The sequence below is a fragment of the Lineus longissimus genome, chromosome 15, assembly GCF_910592395.1.
Source record: "Lineus longissimus chromosome 15, tnLinLong1.2, whole genome shotgun sequence".
Lineage (NCBI taxonomy): Eukaryota > Metazoa > Nemertea > Pilidiophora > Heteronemertea > Lineidae > Lineus > Lineus longissimus.
The window spans coordinates 10,896,332-10,917,717 of record NC_088322.1 but is presented as its reverse complement, the minus strand read 5'-3'; the positions used below and the strand labels follow the sequence as shown (position 1 = coordinate 10,917,717).

The following is a 21,386-nucleotide window of genomic DNA, read 5'->3' as shown; positions in this document are numbered from 1 at the left end:
CCAGTTCTCATGTGGGTTTAAGGTGGCGCAGAGGCCGCTTCAATTATTGTAGATTAGGGACTGGACCGTATTCGGGAAACAACAGTGGCAGATTATATGTTCTATGAAATAATCGAAGATGGCATACTTGACAGGTTTCAGGCCGCGACTGCCACGATTTGTCTTGGGGATTCTTACCAGGTGATCGCGAGGTGACCAGAAAGTGCTCAAGTTACTCTCGGTGTTTTGTATTCACCCTGGCGATCTTTTCCTCAGATTGCGGAGAATCAGGCGGGCATTCCAACTTGCCTAACCGGCCAGTCCCGGGAAAGGACTTTGTAAAGGTTGTACGAAGATGTAGTTGTATACGAAACTAAAAAAGTTCTTAACGAAGAATCTCATAAAAATCGTATGTGGTCCTGGGCATGGTACCCACATGTTACAATGGTGTCTTGCTTATTTTCTTCTTGATACCGGTGTTGTCGTTTTTTACTCTTTTTAAGCCGTCTATCAGGCATGAATTTGATTGTTCATCGACAGCGCATGCAATGACTTGTCCTTGCAAATATTTTGAGATTGGTGTATTTGATAGTTATTGCGTACAGTGCCCTTTTTCATTGCACAGCCTGCTATTCTGACTCACTATGGTGACAGGAAAATGACTCCATATAATCATTTATCGTTACCTTGAACATGTTGAGCTGCTTTTCGCTGTGATAATGACTTCATAATAAAGTTTGAAAATATGCAGAGTGATATGAATCATAATGAAACAGGCTTAAAGTGGTACGCCGTTCGTAATTAGTGGTGGGCTAGGAAAATAGAAATGCACTACACAATGCCGTAAGCAGTTATTGTGCATAAGAATTTGATGAAACTTGGTATTTATGATATTTGTATATCTGTCTTTACATACAACAGCAATGCTGAAAATTATATTTATACATTTACGCAATGGGAAATATTCAAATTCAACCACAAATTTCACATTTTTAACGGACGGCGTAGGCCATTAAGTTCATAAGCTAAACAATATCTCTCCTCTGTCAGATGTGGGTTGAAGGAGGAGCCACTACCAAAGAAAAAGCTCGTGCTCCTAACTCACCGCAACGGCGGAGGGTTCGTTGCAAACGTGTAGACCGTCGGCACATGCATGGGGCCGTGCCACCACTATTTTGCAATATGGCGGCGTTTCCGGGATATCTATTAATAGAGGTACATATCCGCGTGACATGGGTTGGCTTAAGGTAATTCGAAACACAACCCATATTAAGATTAGAATGAGCCAGTACATTAATATGAACTCCGGAAGGGCCACCGATAATTAGCGTCGGGAGATGGCTGGGCTGACCGCTGCTTACCATTCCACAAAGTACCATTTAGCCTCCGCGATTTCCGATAATCGCAACCCTTGGCCTACGGTAAGTAGGTTGTGCTGGGCTGCTTGACCGAAATACTGCCCCCTACTGATATTGAGGTGATCAACCAGCGCCAGTTGTGAGAGAAAAGTGCCAATTAAGTACCCAATCTTTAATGCGCGGGTCGTTCTACAAACGCTTATAGACAATAGAAGAATACGTATTCTGGTAAACACTTGTTCAAGTCATTCCGGAGTTGTAACCTAACTAAGAATCCAAGAATCGTATCGGGATTTTTGACCTGGGTACACGTATGTGATCGAAAACAACCTCTGCAGAAACAATGGAATCGCCGTTATTACACCATGAAGAGGTCGCTATACCTCTAGCCACCTTGGGAGCTGATGACCCAAGCAAATCATTACCGTCTCTCGTTAATTCTAATTGCATTGGCAACAAATAACATCAGTTGGTCTCCGTGGAGAGACTTCAATTTCATGTAAAAATTCAATTCTGTAAGTACGGCAAAATAATTGATCCGCACCCTAATCTCATCGGAGATTTAACATAGGAAGGACGCAATTTCTGATGGCATTCGTTTTCGTTGATATTTTCAATAGAACGGTTCGCCATTTTATGGTCACGCCGATAATGAAAGAATATCCATACAATAAAAAGTTACCATCTCGATCGTCACGAGATGAGACAGTTAAAAAAAGCCCACCGAAAAACGCCAATTGCAACTTTGGAATTTTAAACGGTCATCAAAATCCTTAGGCGACATATCGTTGATATCTATTTCTAATCGAGGGGTTCTTGTACATATCTTGGCCAGATCACATAGCTATCATTTTCACTGCGTCGACGAGTCATAAATGAGGTGATCACCAAGCTAATGGTGTGTATATTTTTTTTAGTATTTGCTACGTCAGCCAGCCAAAATGAGGAAGTTTTCCTCTCGTTTGTTTTAGAAGAAGTTTCAAGCAACATCTCCTGCTGAGCCAGCAATCAACTTTTGTAATGTATCGTCAAGCAGAGACCCAAGCCCTATTTTATTCATACCATTTTCAGGTATCAATATTCCCCTAACATGCCTTATATAACAACACATTAACTCAAATTATGCAAAAGCTAGTTTTCAGCACTTTACGAAGTGTAATTTGTCTTTTAGTCATACATTTTGAATAGAAATCATCGATCTTGTTTTATATCACAGACAACACGCACACTTGCAAACGTATGAACTGATCTAAAAAATAATGGCTAAAGTTTTCAGCTAATTTTGTAGCAATTTAACGTATATGGATAGACAATAGGTATAAGGCTGGCCATAAGGTATTGGGAAAGCGGGTACAACATTGACACGGGTTTTACACATCGCCTCTGAAACATATACGGTGTTGACGGGTTTAAGTCGGTCGATGGACGTCTGTTTCACATGGGCTTTATACAGGTAAAATTGGCAAACTGAACAGACGCCCCTCAACTGGCTTTTCATTCGTCGACACCTTGTATACGGCGTCGACGATGTAAAGCCGGTTGAGTCGCGTTAGCTGTTACACCAAGGCCGATTATCTGTTAAACAGACTTTTTTCAGAGGCGCCTCCCAGCCACTTAAATGCGATAACACATTATATATATCGCACTCGGGATTCTGGTGACTCGAAAATGATCATAAAATTTATCATCATGAAAAACATTTGAAATAAAATAAACCTGGCATTTAAGTCCGTATTCCAGGACAGATGTCTATACACAGTATTAGATAATAGTGAATCATCTTATAATCCCTATTCTCAAACTACTGTTGAAAATCTTTTTGTGGTAATCGATTGTCGGGTAAGGGATTTTGAAATAGGAAATGCCGTCTAAGGAAAGGTTTGATCAACACGTACATTATTTAAATAAGTCAAGCTCAAAGTTCAAACTCCTATTGTCATCTCAGATTCTTTCCCTTTGAAAAGTATATGAAAGCCACATGATGCAGCAACTCACGCAAGGTCTGCGGTTGACATTCTAATTGTCTAACTCTTTGGTGGAAACCGAGTTTTGTATTTTTATCAATGTACATTGTCAACTGTGAATTCTATCAGAATGTTGTGAATCGAAGTGCGGGTTACAGTGACAACTCTTTGAAAAGGACTTGGACAGGGAATGGAAGCCAATCGTTAACTAGAAGTTTAGAAACCATTTTTTATAGAATTTAAACGAGTCGATTTTATCCAACGGAACCTGGAATTTTGCTACATTTATAGAGTAGTCGTAGTTGAATGTTTTTTTGGTAAAGAATCACTGAATTGATTCGTCATTTGCAGAGTAGCTGACTCCCGGGATGAAAATTCTGATAAGATGCAGCGTAAGGCGCTTAGTTAAGATCTTAATGTTCAGTTTCTGTGCATGCCCACGAACCACAAGATTAATCTTGAAAGATTCTCAGTTGAGCATCATGCAATTACATGTTTCTGTGTACGAAACTGAGTGCGATCTTAACTGAGAATCACATGAGAATTTCGACTTGGCCGCAATGTCTCGTTGCCTAAATGAGAATTTTATTCACATCGATACGTGGATTAGGAAAGAAATAATACAATTTATCATGCGAACACCAGTAACTTTTTGATGCCAACAAAAGTGGAAGTATCAAACGCACATTTTTTAAATTGGCAATTGTATAGCTTCATGAAATCATTTGATGAAGGGCGTTGAAAGTTTTCTATTTTCAAAGTTCCAGGTAAGGCAAAACGCAGTTTAACACATTATTTACCTTTTTTAAAAATCAGTTTTTTCGGGGTCTATGCATCACAATGAAATAATCTGCATGTTGGCCCAGACACAGTCTGCTGGGTGCGGTGTTAAAAACTAACACACGTGATTTAAAACAGCGCATGCTTATAAAAAAGGCAAAATGGCGACCAGTGCAATTGTCTTTAAGAATAAAATGGATAAAGAAAAGTCAACTGAGATTTAAGTCAAATAACATTTAAAAAAGATATTATAGGGGATCCATTCGAAACGTGGCATTTGGTCAAAGTATCTTTGTTTCACCATAACACGCATGTGATTTGAAAAGCCGATCAGTGTTGAAAAGTAAGAAAAAAAGCAATTATGCAAAGTCGACATGAGAGATAGTATACAGTACTTTAAGAAGGGATTCTTACCTTAAACGACTTGTAAGTCCTAAACTTGACGATCTTGATACCTCCGTTGATTCGTGGCGAGTGGTAAGCTTCTGGTCAGAATGGCAGAATCTTTACGGTTTTTGAGTATAATCCCACCAACGCGGTCTTTTCGTGACGTCGCGCGACTAACCAATCAGAGAGTGTCATTTGTTTTGCTACGGTTACGTAGCTAATGGCATCGCTGCCTGGTTAACTCTCGCTGTGATCTCTCGTCGATGACGATGTTCTCGTTAATGCTTTTATGAGACTCAGAAGAATATTGACATATTCCACTGTTACAAAGCGAACAGTGTACATTGGATCATCAGCTGTTGAAAGTTATATGTAAGATGCATCTTATCAACAGAATTAAAAAATTTAAAAAAGAAAATGCCAAATATTAAGTGCTCTGTACATGCTAACCATGCTCAACGGGAAGAATAAAAAAATGGAAAACGTATTAAAGTCCGACCAAGGCTAAAAACGGAGTCTTTAGGTACGCAGTGGGTTTTATTGGCAGAATGTGAGAAAAATCCCCTCAAACCAACTCATTCAATGCAGGGTATGCGTACATCAGATGACAGGGCTAATATGGCTAACCCTTTATTCTATTATTAACAAATGTGCCTACATACATGGCTCGGTAATGCATTGTCGTATGGATGCGATAAAATTGGAAGAACTTTTTCTTCTCTTTTTTTAAAGACACCATCAAGCAAGATAACAACTTCATATACGTTATTATTTTTGCAGAGATACCCTGTAGAATGGGTAGATTATATTCCTTGTTACCTTTTTCTGATCAAAGATCGATTATAGATTTTAGCTGCAGGTCTATAGCATTAGTCATATCGATGGTTACTTGTTTAGTGTACTGTAGCCAATGATCGAACGCATATGAGGAGCGTTATAGGACATACCCTTTACCTGGTACAGTAAGAGGGTTGACCTGCCCTCTAACTCAAATATCGTCCGGACTGTGCTCAGTGAAACACCTCCCAGGCATTTGCTGCTTGTCATTTGCTGCTTGGCATCTCCTGCTGTGACCTCTCGATCTGCTTTTGGCACCATCACTATTTGCCACTCACTTGTGTAGTGTTTTGGTTGACCATCTAGTCCTTCCGCTGGGCTGTGTCCTCAGCATCTGCTGGGGTCATTGGGAAGTGCCAACGTTATAAACGAATCCCCGGGAGTGTAGATAAATGTCCCCACGAATCCCCGGGAGTGTAGATGAAGGTCCCCTATAGGGGTCTTGCCTTTCCCTTCAGCCAGTCGGCCTTCGTGCTGAAGGAGTTTCTACACTTTCCAGAGGTATGTACACAAACAATGTCGCCTTTGATTTCATGAAATAGTTGCATTCATACAATAATCTTCTTATTCGGCCTGTTTGCATTTTTGCTGATAATGCTCCAGTCTTCTATAAGAAAGACTTATGTTCTTAGGTCCGGCGTTGTTACTTGGGCCAGCCGAATACAGCAGGATTTTGAAATTCATATTCAAAAGGTAGTATTCACCCGGGTCTTAAACGAACACAACTGGCTTGTAAAGGGTTGGGAAGAGGCATGGATAATCACTCCTCGGTTAAGGCCACCATCCGGAATTTCTTATCACACAGCTTTGTAGAATATCAGGAGTCACTCAAACGAGAGGTACATACATTTGGATGTCACAACGATCAATATTTACCGAACTGCATGTTCTTCATCCGACTAGCTTCTCTCCATCAAGGAGTACTTTCGCCTCTTTCCAAATGAGCGCCCCAACAGGTGGAACTGTTTTTTGGGTTCACGAAATGACCGATTTATGGTGCAAGCCTTTGATCCTTCGGACATCACGTCAGCCTTAATACTCGACGAAGTTTGGCAACACCATCGCAAGAGGCGCTCATATGTAAAGAGGCGACTTGGCGGGGATTGTTAAACGTGAAGCATCAGTAGCAGCTCTGACATGTGGAAATCCCATAGACCGGAGGTAGGCAGTATCCTGTTTCGATTAATGAGCTACAACCGTTAATGGGATCCGAAGTCAGTCTAGAGAAAGCTCACAAGCAGTCCATTTCGTCATCCTGATTGTCTTTCCGGGCGATAGGACGAGTCCGGTCTATTGCGTTCAGAGTGTAGTCAAAAGCGGAGCTTGCTGCGCTTGTGCATAAAAATGTACGTGTGTATATTCCATTCATGGATCCATGATGAAGATTCCCTATCATCGTTCCATGGACGGAACTACATGACTGGGTCTATAATAGGCATTATCCATCATCGATCCACGTATGGCCCATGGATGGAACGTTGATGATTAATCCCCTTCATATATCCATCGGATAGACACTTTGCCGGTTAAGCATATTTAGAACCCAGTGAATCTGGTATTGATTTTAAATGTATTTGGAAATACCATTTAATTTAATGTTGTCAATTTTAAAAAAAAACAAAACGTTTTTGAAACAATGATTTTTAACACCAGTAGCCCACGCGTCATGCGCAACAATTATTTTTGCCAATTACAAATTGATTATCAACCGCACAATGTACTTTTAAGAGTTTTGAGGAGAATAAAAAATGACGATGCAAATACGCCTGGTGTTTTACGAGAAGCTGATAACGAATCGAGCATTGCGTCACCCGGATTTAGGAAGCTCGCTGGAGATGTCACTTCTTAACTGTGCGTTTGTTTGCTTTTTGCAGACAACTTGTACCACGTTTAATACATGCTCGGGGGGCATGTATCACATTAGGTGCCAGAGGAGTAACAGGGAGGGCACATGTATGGAGCGAGCAGAGGCGTTCCTACAGACAACGTGTAAATTGTTTCAAAGAAAGGTAACATACATGTAGAATTTCTCCGTTGAGTATGCAGAATATCGAAGTTTAATTTTTTATTTGTTATTATCATGTTAAACTGGAACGTATGAACGGAAACGACTAGTAATAAGGTTTACTATCGCAACGTTTCTTCAGTGTTTCTCTTGACTGTATTGGAGAAACCGGATAGAAATGTTGTAATAGAAACTGCCGCTTGGAATCAAGGTTTATTATTGTTATTATCCATGAATGTTACTCATTTCAAAATCGTTATGTTACATCAAGGATTCAAAAGTAATTTCATTTCGCAGCAAATACGCCATCGTTCCATTAACTCCGCCAGTCAAATATGCGGCTCGCCGGAAAGGGGGCCATTCCTACATTTCCCAACTTGATTTTTTGGTATTTTTTCATTTAGAACAACCGGTCCCTTATATGCATACATGTGTTTATCGCTATCATTCAAACACCAGCACGTATAGAATCATGTATAAATCATCCTTCTTAGACCGCGGCCTAACAAGCTGGGACGTGAAAGGATCATGGTACAAAAAACATTTCGTTTATAAAAACGAAATGAAAAGAACAAGTCAGTATAACCTGTTGGACATCACCAGAGGAAAAACGTCTGGGAAATTACACTTTTCTAGAAAATATCAATCGTGTAAAAGATCGCGAGTTGCCAGCCACTTTACTATCAACCAATCCTGCACAAGGCTTTATGAATATTGTCTTTCTGGTCAAGGACTTGAATTGTTAACTTATAAAATCCGTCGGATTAAAGCTAAGCTCATTATTTTACACATAGAATGGTTAAAAAGCAATGTTTTGACTAGATATTTTGCTGCAAACAATCATGGGGATATTAGATACGCTGCACGTAAACCTATCGTCAACGATGACCATGTGACAATTACATTCACTATGGAAACAAAACACAGCCACATCCGTCGCGGTGGTCAGTGTCGATTTGTTGTTTTTCATAATAGACCCGGCCACAAATTCAATACCTTTATAATAAAGTGTTTCGGGCAAAAAGGACGGACTAGGTATGTTTCTTCAGTCGGTCTGATTCTAGTCTTTTGTCACAATAGGTCAGCAGACATCTGGAAAATAGTATTGGGGATCAAAATAAACTGTGCTAGAAAGACAGTTCCTCTGGCTAAAACATCTTTGCTTGAACAAGCAACAACACCCGTCCGAAGAGTGCACATTATTGCTCATCACAAAATATATAGAGCATTGACATCTGAAATTAACTTTTGGATTAACAAACATGGCGATATCTGTTTTATCCCAAAATTTTTCATCCAAAATAAAACAACACCTATACGTAACTTGGCCATTTTCAAAAAAGAGATCAATGCCGGCAGTTGAATTGACGAGTGCGCTGACCATGAACGTGGTGCAAAACTTTTAAAAATGACCTTATTGCATATCACAATATTGTCGGTTAAGATTTGGCATAGTCCTAGCAATAGGCGTAGTGCGAACGTAATAAGGATATTCATCTTACTTACATAAGTTTTATCTCACCTCAATTATCATTAGAGGTATCTCAGGGGGAATTATAAGCAGACATCAGGGCGTATCTTGCCTCCGATTTTACAGCGAAAAAATGACCGATGGCTATTTGACGTTAACTCGGAAACCATAATCGTTCAGTCTGTCCCTGAGGGTAGACCATTGGATACTTTAACAGTTTACCAGTTCCAAAAACGATTGTTCCGCGCTGCCTACAACTCCACAGTTAACTTATTTTTGATATGCCCGAACGGGTTCGTGCCGAGGATAAATACTATGGAGTACCGTGTAAGTCTTTACGATAAGCACCTGTCTATACACTGCCAACGCGGTCTCATCAAGCTGTACAAACTAGATTTGGGATATGTTGCATTTGAGTTCACTATTCCGAACGACCGATGTCGCGTTTACAAAAATGCGCCAGATCATCTTGTTCTTGCATTTTATGAACATAAAGCTGTGGTGTCATGTTTGAAGAATGGCAGAACTACGGGACACCGTTTTGATACTATTTATGATGTTGTCGAAGTGAATGGAACCATCAAACTGTTGGGTGGATTAGAAGTGCCAAAGAAAAGTGATGTCCGTTACAATCAGTTAGGGCTATTTCAGGCAGGTCATGCAGTGACTGCGGCTTGTCGAGTTAGAAAGTTATGCGTTTGCTTTTTCGAACGGTTGAATACCTACAGAGAGATCTGGAAATCAGTGGCGGTACTGGTGCCAAGTCCGATCCAACTCTGCCGAAGGTGGTGCCCGGAACTTCGTTTGTTTTTACTCTTCTTCTTCGACAAGTTTCTGAAGTTTCCTTTGCTCTACGGTTCCCGCATTACGCCTATTCCAGAGAATAATCTCGTGCCGAGAGACCAGCTCTCCATATTTCAGGAAATGAAAATTACCTTTCCGTCCACAAAAATTAGACAATATTTGAAATTTTTATTTGCCGGCCGAGGGTGCCGATTGATGTTGATTGTGCCGACTAGAGTGTCTAGTGACGAAGGGAGCGCGGTTTTATCGTCCGTCAAACTATTTACTTTAACTGAAACATAAGTTTTAGTTCAAATGGTATCGAGGTATGCGGGTGTGTACATTCACAGTTAATCGATCAATTAAGATTGTAAATCTTGTAAAGTTACGGTACAACAATAATATACAGAATATGCTGTATGATGCCGGTGTAAGGTTGTTTTCGTTTCTAAGTGTTACCCCAGATGTTTTACTCGTTTTTCTGTGTTTCCCTCTTTTGGAAAGTCATTGCGTCTCTAGCAGTCTATTGTATGGAAGACTTAGATGTGGGGGACAACCGCCAATGTTACACCGGATTTGCATTGGATTTGCATTGGATTCACCTTGTCAATTGCCACTGTCCATATGTCACTTATAACGTATCACTTCATCTCATAGTGTTCTATCAGCACGAAATGTATTCCTTCATCTCGTAGTATTCATCAACTTGAAATCGATTCCTTTATTTCATAGTATTTTTTCATCCGCGTCGTAGCGCAACTATAAAAGATGAGAGAAAAGTGATAAAATGTCATGATTCAGGAGATCAAATGATATTGAGTGCAAAAGCGTGCTAGGTATATCTTTGAGAACAAAAAATTAAGTTGGGTGCAGAAGTTATATCATTCAGAACATCTGTGATCTAAATTAAAGTTCGAATTGACATTATGTGATCAAGAATTTTTTTCAACTGCATGCTTAGTGTTCATGCAGGCAAAATTGTGTGGAAAAGGAAAATGCACCTAGCCGGCTTTTGCGCGAAGGGCCCAACTATCATCAGAATTCATGCAGATCGATGAGAGTGATTAGTCACCAATATAATCTTACGATATGGTATCTTCCTACACTCAACAATCATCATACTGCCATCTTAAAAAACTGACAGTTTAGTGAATTCATCAGCATTGGACATGGTCTTTTATCAAGTTTAGAGATGAATGGATTGAATAACATTGGGTCCGTGGTGTTATATTCAAGGCGCATATTGTTATAACTTACGTCAAGAACATATCTAAAACTTTTTCCTCAAAGAAATCCTTCTGTTGTATCCAGTAGATGCCTAAGGCAGCCTGCCACCAGTATATGCCCTGAGAGAGAAATAAATTGCCTAACATCAATAATCAACAAAATCGATCATTTTCAAATCGACAATAGAGTTGTAGCGCACCTTGCTGACCCCCACTCTGACTTCATCTCAAAGGTTGAATTACTGTTATTTCGTGATTTATCACTTCAATTCAAGTGACACTCCGTTCGAACACTGATATTCCACCTGCATCAAATTGGACCAGTCCTGTGGATATAGAAGGCGTAGCCAGGCCTCACCATGCCTTGGAATACGACTTAATTATTTCTGCCTTGTGCCCAGATCCTATCCGAAATGTCGTATACTATGATTCTGTTATCTCGACCTGCCTGTGATTTACTCCCCAAATTGTTGTGAAGGAGGCCACGTGACGCAAGTAATGGCGGTCTGCGTTTGGCGGTCAGGGAACAAATTAACGACTGTTTAGAAACGATGAATTATTAGTAATTTACCTCTAAATTTCCTTTTTACAACTGTTTTACTGAGTGGGTTAGGTCGTTAACCATGCTCAGTCCTAACCAACCTTGGTGATTTACGAGGTGATTACAGGGTCTGAGCTGGTTCAATAGCTGCATCATGTGGTTCTTTAGTTAAAACACCGACTCGACTTTCTTGAAAGAATTTGAAGTGCGACAAGGATCTGATTTCAATGATCTACCTATCTAATAAATTACCAGCATCATTCGACTAATGTGGATCATCCATTTCTTCACCTCTGCCTCAATATCAGTAATATCATCGCCGAGTTTGCGGCGTTCTTCAAAATAAATCTTTAGCCATTTGTCAATGAATTCATCACTAGGGAGTCGTTTGTCAATATCAGGACGAGATCCTGAAGGAGAAGAGGTTAAATGTTTACTTTATTGAAAGTTATTTCCAGATGAGCAATATATTCGCACGCTCAAATAGCTGAACTTTTACCATCATCATCATCACCATCATCATCATCATCATCACCCTGGACTATACAATAGGGCAACTGACGATGTAGCCGACCACCAGACAATTCGGACAGACGACGTATGGGGTCTGGACTGGAAGAACGGATCGCCACGTGCCTTGCTAAAAGACAGAACTTGTTATTTATTCTCATTGGCCACATGGATGGGTGGAATGATTGATATGAAGACGACGACGACGATGATGATGATGAAGATGATGACGAAGGCGATGATGGATAATTTGAATTAGGTCGTCCTCGTGAATTCCGGTATCGGGTGCCATTTTGAAGAGGCCTGTTGGGGTGCCATATATTGCATGTATTATAACTGGCTATTTATACTCCATGAACATTGTTATTTAAATGTTATTGTATGCACAGGTCTTCACAGTCAATGGATAAAGATATGTAAGCCATACCAGCGGGTATTTCTAATATAAGTCAATGTTCCAGGGCGGTATGGGAAGTGGCTCTCTGCAGATTGTGCATGGCAAGTCACAATAACGGCGGGACCAGGGCCTGCTGAGTCCTACTGGTACCCTTTTGTGGATCTCCGAAATGTATGGTCCTACTTTCACATTACCGAAAAGATAGGCTACCGGTATTCACGAGGACATCCCGTACTTATACGTACTATAGTCCTAGTTGTCTGTCTTTGTACAATTTCAAAACGCTCGGCATTAGCTATATGCAAAATAGGGTGAATACAGGTGGATGTTTCTATGTAAGTGAGACTCACAAAGAAGAACAATACGGGAATTCGGATAAAATATAGGACGATTCAAAATTTTCTGCAAAGTTATTTTCGAACATAAACGGTATATGTATTTGTATTATGTTACCTACCAACAAAGGAAAGAAAGAAGTGGGTTGCAAGATCATAAGCTGGGTAGCTGAAGCAACAACCCTCGCAGTCAACCAGAATGGCTCGCTTATCCTCCGCTCGGTAGATAAAGTTGGTAGGATTGGCGTCACAATGACAGAAGGTCACTGGAAGGTCAAGGTCATCCAATATATCATACGTGTGATGAAGTTCTCTCTCCAAGGTGGCAAATGGATCATGGCCGAACACCTCTCGGATTCTGAAAGCATTCTCAGGCATTATTAGGAGCAGGTAGATTCATGCTTTGCAAAATCCTTCAGTAACGTACTGGGTGAGTCAGTAAAAAGGTAATCCAGAATTAGAAGGGGTTCGCCGAAGTCTGGTCAACATTTTAGCTCCACCCGAGAGGTTATGGTGAGACAACCAATTTCTATTCTAAAATATCTCTAATCAAAACAAGGCTTCATTGGTGCATAGTGCATTTACACTGTAAAGTGCGGTTCATTCGTAACCCAGACGTTTTCAAATTTGCGATCGGCGGACCAAAATCAATAACCTATAAGTACCATTGGTCCTTAATTAAAAGGAGTACCATCTCCATTCAGGGGTGGATCCAGGATTATGAGAAAGGGGGCCGCTGAGCTCAGATCACAGCAAGAACACTATCAAGGACAATTTTTAAGCATTTATTAAATACTATGCAGCATGATATAATAAGATAGCCACAGTGTTTGACATTTCATAATACCCCGGGCCCACACCCGGTTTTGTTGTTCCAGACACGTTTTTGAAATCCGATAGGCGCTTTCAGACGAAGCGCCGACAAACTTGCCTTACCTTTGGGCACCATGCGATGCATTTGTAACAGCGTGGGGTATAACGTCCAAGATCGTCTGACAGTGTTTCTTGAAATAGGGCTGGGTTTCGAACCCCATCTGTTTGGCAGCATTTGCAGTTGTTAGGCAATGGTAACACGCAATCTCCCGAGCAACAATCCTGGAACGAGGCAAACCAATCAGGCTTACGATTACATCCACTCGTCCACCACAATATCATGATATGTGACACATTTACATACATATAAAGCAGTTTTCAGTTCACCCAGGAGATGGCGGTGTTATCGTTTCAACGCAAAACAAGTGGAGCACACATAAGCAGCTGGCGGAGGGGTATTTTACCAGGAAAGCCGACGACAACGGTTACGATATTTGCAACAATAATTGCAACGTCATCTTTACCTCAACATGGCCGCCAACATCGAATGACGTCATTGTGTTCTCCTATGAAGGGCGTCTTCTACGTAAACAAATATATATTTCGGAATTTTTGAACCTATTGGAGGTGTTTGTTAGCTGCGCCCAATAGATTGCGACACTTTTCCTTACCTCATAAACTCATCCTGCTCTGGCCCATCTTTGTAGAAACAGTCTGTCCAGTCGTAATGCTGTCCCTGGATGTACTCCATACAGAAACCGTTCCTAAAAGTCATGACAACGGATGCACCAAGTGACCGCTGCTGGAGAAGGCGGATAACTGTAAATTCGTAATCTCTGGAAGAAGGGACAGGACATAATTTGTACGAGCCACAAGTACATGTACAGTTTGTCGAGAAAGTTTACAATTAAACCATTTCATCGGCTGACAGACATGACAAAACAACTGCATTTGAAAAAATTAAAACATGAAGTAAATGAAATACCTGTCAAAATGGCATGGAAGCAACTTGATGACCTTGCCGTTGACCCTTGCGACAACTGCATCTTCCTCGTCATTCTTGCAGGAACACAGAAGAGCCAGGTTCACCAGGTTTGGGCCCAGGGGCTGCAGATATTAAAGAGGGATTATATGTCGAAGCCAGGCTGTCAGGTTGGTAGTCAATTGTGACTGGTAGCACAGTTAGGGGCCCATGCAGTTGCGTTTCGAAAATGACATAATACGTTTTCCTCTTCGAGATTGGTTGCCGACCAAAGGTAAGGAGGCCATTCTCTCAAATATTTTTTTATCAGTGCGTAGGGCAATATAAAATGCAACCACCTCCCAATCATCATAGCGCCCCTTCTTACCGTACCGGACGAGAAGACCTTATTTCAAGAGCACAGTCCATGTACTGTAAGAGGATTTTCATCCTGACTCTCATGCGTTTGCGTTCGCAAGCTCCACAAGTGAGTGATTTAGCGATCTCTAAACATTGCGGGTCAAGATGAAGGATTTTATGTCAATTTGGTCTCTGGGTCAATCCCAGACATGCATGTCATGCATCCCGCGTCAGGGGCAAGTCTGGCATCACGCCCGGAGGGGTCCCCCGGACTGGCTAGTGAGACCATATACCGGAAAGAATAAAACATACCTTTATTACAATGTCTTCCTCCTGCCATTGTTTCCTCAGTTCCCTCAAAATGTTCAGCAGGCCGTCCTCGTAAGTCACCAGGCTCACGTCCTGGTCCATGTGAGGTACACCGGGAAGATGGGTCATTTCAGACGATTGAAGAGGATGGGGCTCAAGTTTGAGTTAAGGGGTGCTATGCTAGGCCTGTTGAACAGTGTGCATGAAACATATCAGGCGAAAAACAAAAAATCGAATTGGCTGAGCTATACCAGTTAGCTAAGAAATCCACACAGCTTGGAAGTGCAGCAAGCCTGCACACTCTCCCGTGTAGACTGTTATTGCTATATTGATCGGCACTGTATATCTAACCAGAGCGTGAATAATAAAATGTCATCACTATTGTTTGGCTTCTGTGCGAAAACTCCTTGGCCGTCTTCTTCATTGTTTGGGTTTTCTTAAATCTTATTTTTTTATCTTTGCAAAACTCCAACCTGAAAACTCCCAATTCGGAGAAGAAGAAAAACCAACTTTGAAGAAATTGGTTCGGTAAATGTAGCTTTAACCGAGTCGATGCTAGGCCTAGCCACTGATCAATTCTACACGTAGGCCCAAGTACATTTTGTTATAGGCCAACCAGACACCTGTAATGTATCATGAATAAACAACCATATTTATATACTTATTTCTTCATGAATGTATGTCATCCTTCCGTGCTTAGGCGAAAAGGTAGGACACACACGTTTGGACATGTATAATCGATTTAGGACTTTAAATCAGCGCCGCGGTTCGCAGAAACTAAAACTACATTTCCAGATTTTCCATCCAGTTACCTACGCATGCAGAGGAATCGCCACAGTAGCAGAATCTGTGAGACCATTCTTACAATGATAACACAGTCATTGGAACTTTCCACATTCTATAGACCTATACTTTTAATTGGGAACAACGTTTACGGAATTTGGGCCACTATTTTCCTATTTGATAAATCATACCATTGGAAAGAACTACTACTTTTGATTATAATAGCTGTGATGTTTTTATGATGCGCCAAAGCACTTAGCCATAGCAGCCTCCGAAACGACCAAACTTAGCACCAAAGTTTTATACCAAAAACAGGTTGGATTCGGATACCATCTTTTGACGTAATTTTGTGTACTCCAACTGTCGACTGTTGTTACGTCAAAAATCGAAACTGCGATATCGTGGCGATTTTTTTTCTTGTGTCAGACAATTCCTCCCAAATTTCCCCCAAAAGGTATTTTTAGGCGGTGAATTGGGATGATCAATTATTTTGTAGACGATGTTCCCAACCAAGTGCAAAGCTCTATAATTGGGCCGTGTTCTTGCACATTCTACATGGTTATGGTATATATGCCTTCAAAATAGAACGGTGCCGAGATGGCTGAGGAGAGGTTTAATAATCATGGCGCGTCGCGTCCGTCACATAGATACGGCTTGTGGTATTCGACTCGATGACTCCACGACGCGATGACTCGATGACGCGATCAAGTTGGAATCTTTTTAAAGAATATCACTGCTTGGACTGTAATTTATACATAGAATCATAAGTGGAGGAAAATAAAAAAGAACCGATCATTACCAACCCCTTTCCAGCTGTTTTCACCGTATCTAATCCGACCATTTTTCGTTTCCTACAAGTTCGCATTTTTGATAAAACCATGCGCCATGTTGCTATGCAAGCCACTGGTATCTTTACCGTCAATACAGCTGAATACACCTAAATATAGCTGGTTCAGATCAACCTCCTACCCAGGTTCTTTACGAGCAGAAGTTACAATGTTAAAATGACACGCGAGTTCCTGGAGACAAGGTTGGCTCTGGATATCCGTTCAGCACGGCAATATTAAATGTCCTATACACCTTTCCAGAAATGGGGCGCTGAGTGTCCGAAATAGTGATGTCATAAGGGGAAACTAGGCCTGTGGTGGAGGGACAAAGGAGATAGTCATGGTTGACCAACACACTTGAATGCCTTTAATGACGGACAAGGGGGAAAAAGTTAGGCTAGTTCCAATGCAAGCCACCAATTTCGGAAAGCATGTAGAGGGGCTGATGTATGGGGGGGGGGGGGGGGGGGCAGATGTCAAGGGACGGAAGAGAGACTGAGTGACTGAGTCTAAAAAACTGCACATATGCGAAATTCCGATTGTTGACAGACTACCACATGACATCTGACATTGGCCACTAGAAGCTTGTTTGTCAATTAAATCTCCGGTCATTTTGCATGCTATGAAACTTCCGCGAGTCCTTTAAATATCAAAATCAATCGCGGGGACCAATCTTCAGTGGCCATGGCTGGGGGGGGGGGGGGGGGAGGGGCACATCCTTCCACATACCGTAGCTGGGTATGGGAAAGGCCGAGCTAAAACCTCTGCTGTTGCAGCGGTAGCCCGGAGACCAGGATCATGGGATTCCGTATTTTAGCAAAATCCATAGCAACGATCGCGTCATCGAGCCATCGCGTCGTCGAGTCATCGAGTCGAATACCACAAGCCCATAGATACTGCCAGTGTTATAATAACGTCGCGCGCAGTATCTTTTTTACGTCATGCCGTTTTGCGTGTGGTTTACGGACATTCACTCCTCATTTGTTCATGGTCTTGGACTGCAAGATGGAAAAGGTAAGGCAGGTTGAGACCGACAATGACTCATAGAAATGACTCGTATGAAATTCAGGCGCACACGCTGCAATTTTTGTTGAATATCCAAATCAGGACTCTCGCAACGTGTCCTGTGGTTGACTGCCACTGCATTTTTTCATAAAGATGCATCATGTATTTAACACCACACTGTCGGGTCTCTGCACTAACATATAGACCGAGAGGTTAAGTTGGGCGTGACCGCCCATAAATATTCGGCCCACGTGGCCCAAATTTCATCTAGTTTCAACTTTAACTCTACCACCAGAATATCCGGTGATGATCTTACGATTATCGTCAAGATATATACCCAAAATGAAGACGTTTAATACGGTTGACCTAATCAATATATACAATGTAATACGTTTATCTAACTTCAGTCCAAGGACAAAAAGGAATGCATTCAGGCGGGGACCTCAGCTTCTGGAGGAGGTCAGATTATGAAAGCTGGACCCAAGAAGAGATGTCGGGCGTTATCGACATTGATCCAGTGTATAAGAGCAATCAGATATGATGATGGAAAGCTAGATGCAACCAAGCCCATTTCTACGGTATTAGTTTATACATGTTCCTAACAGGCGTATGCGGCCGTCACTGTGAATCCTGTCATGCCTGTACCCCCACTCAGTGGTCTCTCAACACTGATCTAATCACGGCATCGAATTAGCTGTCAAAATAACTGTCATAATGGGTTTACATCGATAGTTTCAGTATGCGACATGGCTATCATATAATTTGCGATGCCCATTTGAAAAAATGTTCTTTACCCCAAATAGTCGTCGCAAAATATTATCAATTCTTTCATATTCCTTAAAACCGACAAATTGTATAAGATGATGATTCGGGCATTTTGAAAATGTCAAATGGAATCTTGAATCGCAAGTAGCCAAACCTTTAAAATAATTGACAAAATCATTTTTAAGGAGATCAAGAAAAATCTCCTCAACCCGCGAAACGAGTCCCAGGACGTACAACCCGCAAACGCCTACTACCCCCTCGCCTGGTCAAGGGCAATGTCACTCGATGAAGTAGCATATCAAAACGAACCCGACCTCAACAAGGCCGCTTTTAAGGAGGTGAGTAGAAGCTACGGTTGCATAAAACATGGGCTATCAGTTATAACGCAAATGTGGCGCTGATGGAATTAAAAGTTTATAACAACGAAATATCGCGTCTCTGAAATATTTCCCAAAGATTCGCAAAAAATTTATTTTTAAAACTTTCTTTCTTACAGAAACTAGGCCTGCCCACAGCAATGAGGCTTGACAACGTCCTTGATCCGTCTTCCTTACCCGTCGCAGTCACAAAAGGTGAGGGCAGCTCGCACGCGCAGTGAGCTACTGCTATCCCCGTGAGCGAGATATTCAAGGAACGATCATGGTTTTATAGCGGCCGTTGGAGGGGGTGCTTGATGAAGATTCGAGGCGATAGCCAGACCAATGATCGCGAAACTGTCATTATAACTTGTCTACTTGTACTTACTATTCTCTGCTTCCAGGTCACAAGTTATCAAAGAGGCTGCCGACTTTTGAGATCCCTAAACACTGGCTGCCGCCTTCTCGAACTCCTTTACTCCCAGAAGATTGTAGCGCTCTTGACGTAAGTGATCATAGTTCAGGATCTCATGTGACTCCCGCTCCCCACAATTGTCGCGGTACTGCTTCCCCGCGTTCGCGACCTCGTTCGTCCTTCTGAGTGCCAAGCCTTGAATAATTATAACTACCATCATCATTTTGCGGTGTTAAGTGGATTACTTAGAATTAATTTTGCAATTTCAAGCCATGGCAGGATACGATTTTGCCCTCCGTATGGGATCTATAACTTAAAAGCCTGCACTAGTATTGGGACTCGAACTCTCACACGGAATCTCAATTTTTAAAGTTGTCGTGAATTCTATTTTTCAGATCGAACGGAAATCAATCTTGGTGAAAAAGAAAAGCAAAAAGGTTCAAGTGCCGACCGCAACCTGTCGTCGGTATCTCAGCGGTCGAGGAGCTGCTTCACAGGCTGGCACTGAAGAAACCAGTGAAACAATGGTTCGTCCTCAGCAGGACAATGCACAGTCGTCTGTCTCAACAACCGTTGACGCAGATAACTTCACCATCGATATGGATCATGTGGAAAACCTCCACCTCTTTGACTATGATGAATTCGAGCATGCGCAATACGAAGAAGCGGAAAACCTACCAGAATCTGTTATCCCAAACCAGTATTGGCTGCGCGGTAGTCCTAATGTGGCGCTCGCAGTGACCAAAGATGATGAAAAGACAGGACACCAGATACCAGTAGAGTTAGGCGCTGATACGAGCAGTTCTACTGACAGCGATGACTACTCGTCTCACAGTCAATCTCCATCGAGAAGTTCTGCTTGTTATGCTGGTGTGCAGTCACCATCTTCCAGAATCATGGTCGACACCGGTACGACCATGTCATCATCGGCAACAGCAACAGCAACTCGGCCAACGTTCAAATTTAAAACGCCATACAACACCAGAGGCTCCTCACCCGCGCAAACATATGACCCGGATCCCGATGAGCTCCCGAATCTCCAGCCCTCAACCATCCGGCAGTGTTTCAATGAGTCAGTTCAAGGTTCTCCCGTAATTGAGGATTTCCCTGCCGCTAAGCGAAGGCGGGAATCACCGCGTGTGGTAAAGAAATCCACTGCGGCGCCACTATGTGCGAAGCTGCGAGGATCAGTAGGAAACAACAACAACAATGCCGGCTTTGATGAATCGCTCTACAATCTCATGGATGACCTGTTGGTTAGCTCTTCTAGTTCGGAAGACACTCTGCCTGAATTTGATGTATGATATGAGTGCGATGCAACATGAGTCCCTTTCTTTATGGTTGAGCATTCAGTGTCCTGATAGCAACATCACCTCCTGAGTATCGAAACCAATTCAATCGATTTGCTGTAAAGATTATCATCATAGAGTTCCAAAGACGTAGCTGGGGGAGGGGGGGTCCATAAGGGTCGCCTTAACGTAATCCTTTCCGGCAGATTCTGCCTGTACTGACCGTCGCCCAAAAATCTACCTCCGAGCCTGGAGCACTGGATGCAATGATTCAATGAAAACATGATTAATATGTTCATCCTTTCGAAGCCATTATTGTAATGAAGAGCATAAGCCAACCATTATAAAGGAAGGTTTTGATACAATGCCAGGCTGGTGTGGAAGCGATGGGAATGTCCTCCCTTATAATATTTTATTAAAGCTAAAGATACATCAACGTTAGATTAAAATCGAAGTAAGGAATCCTTTCTTGGTCTGTAGTTTACTGTGTTTGTGCCACTGTTGTTTTAGGATGTACAGCATGAACAAGACAAAATCAGTCAAATGTTACTGGACCACCTCACAAGAATACACAAGCACGCGTTCAAATTTCGCGCCACTCTAACTATTTATCTCCGCATGACGGCAATTTGTTGACAGCATGGCGTCTTGACCTCGTTAAAATGTACTCGTAGAAAACCACATTCGAATGTCGGCAACAACAAATGCTCAATGCACTGTGTATTGAGAATTTTGTTGCTATCCACCGATCGCTCAGCGTTAGATTAAATCGTACAAATGTTGCTTTTTATGCATCACTCTGTTTAGAATGTTCAGCATAAAGATGAAAAAAACGCCCAAACTTGCTGCCCGGGCAACAGGGGCCAATAACCAAACAAGGCAGTATCGCAACCATGCGTTCAAATTTCGCGCCGCTTCAACTCATTATCT

General features: G+C 41.8%; 2 protein-coding genes and 1 long non-coding RNA gene across 6 annotated transcripts in view; 1 reads left to right on the top strand and 2 right to left on the bottom strand.

Moving 5' to 3' along the window:
• Nucleotides 1–4,603, bottom strand: part of LOC135499573 (uncharacterized) — a 49,561-nt gene extending 44,958 nt beyond the window's left edge. Inside the window, exon 1 of the long non-coding RNA XR_010449305.1 lies at nt 4,496–4,603. This is a non-coding gene — a long non-coding RNA (uncharacterized LOC135499573). The remainder of the gene's footprint in view (nt 1–4,495) is intronic.
• A 2,451-nt stretch (nt 4,604–7,054) lies between these two features.
• LOC135499886 (ethanolamine kinase 1-like) lies at nt 7,055–15,709 on the bottom strand. Of its 4 annotated transcripts, XM_064790911.1 has the most exons (9): nt 15,678–15,709; nt 15,020–15,202; nt 14,372–14,493; nt 14,058–14,222; nt 13,510–13,668; nt 12,696–12,931; nt 11,584–11,741; nt 10,822–10,910; nt 7,055–10,323 (listed from the first exon to the last, which is right to left on the bottom strand). In XM_064790911.1, exons 2-9 carry the CDS (start codon nt 15,143–15,145, stop codon nt 10,266–10,268), a joined length of 1,113 nt encoding a protein of 370 aa, XP_064646981.1. In that variant the 5' UTR covers nt 15,146–15,202; nt 15,678–15,709; the 3' UTR covers nt 7,055–10,265. The 4 variants fall into 4 exon arrangements, with proteins under 4 accessions (XP_064646981.1, XP_064646980.1, XP_064646982.1 ...); XM_064790910.1 differs by lacking the exon at nt 15,678–15,709 and having other exon boundaries at nt 15,020–15,615; XM_064790912.1 differs by lacking the exons at nt 7,055–10,323; nt 15,678–15,709 and having other exon boundaries at nt 10,838–10,910; nt 11,568–11,741; nt 15,020–15,615.
• Nucleotides 15,710–17,631: 1,922 nt separating this feature from the next.
• On the top strand, nt 17,632–20,471 carry LOC135499425 (uncharacterized). The gene is made up of 6 exons (XM_064790168.1): nt 17,632–17,640; nt 18,039–18,209; nt 18,582–18,734; nt 18,893–18,968; nt 19,157–19,257; nt 19,563–20,471. The coding sequence occupies exons 1-6, from the start codon at nt 17,632–17,634 to the stop codon at nt 20,469–20,471; spliced, it is 1,419 nt and encodes a 472-aa protein (XP_064646238.1).
• Nucleotides 20,472–21,386: the final 915 nt, after the last annotated feature.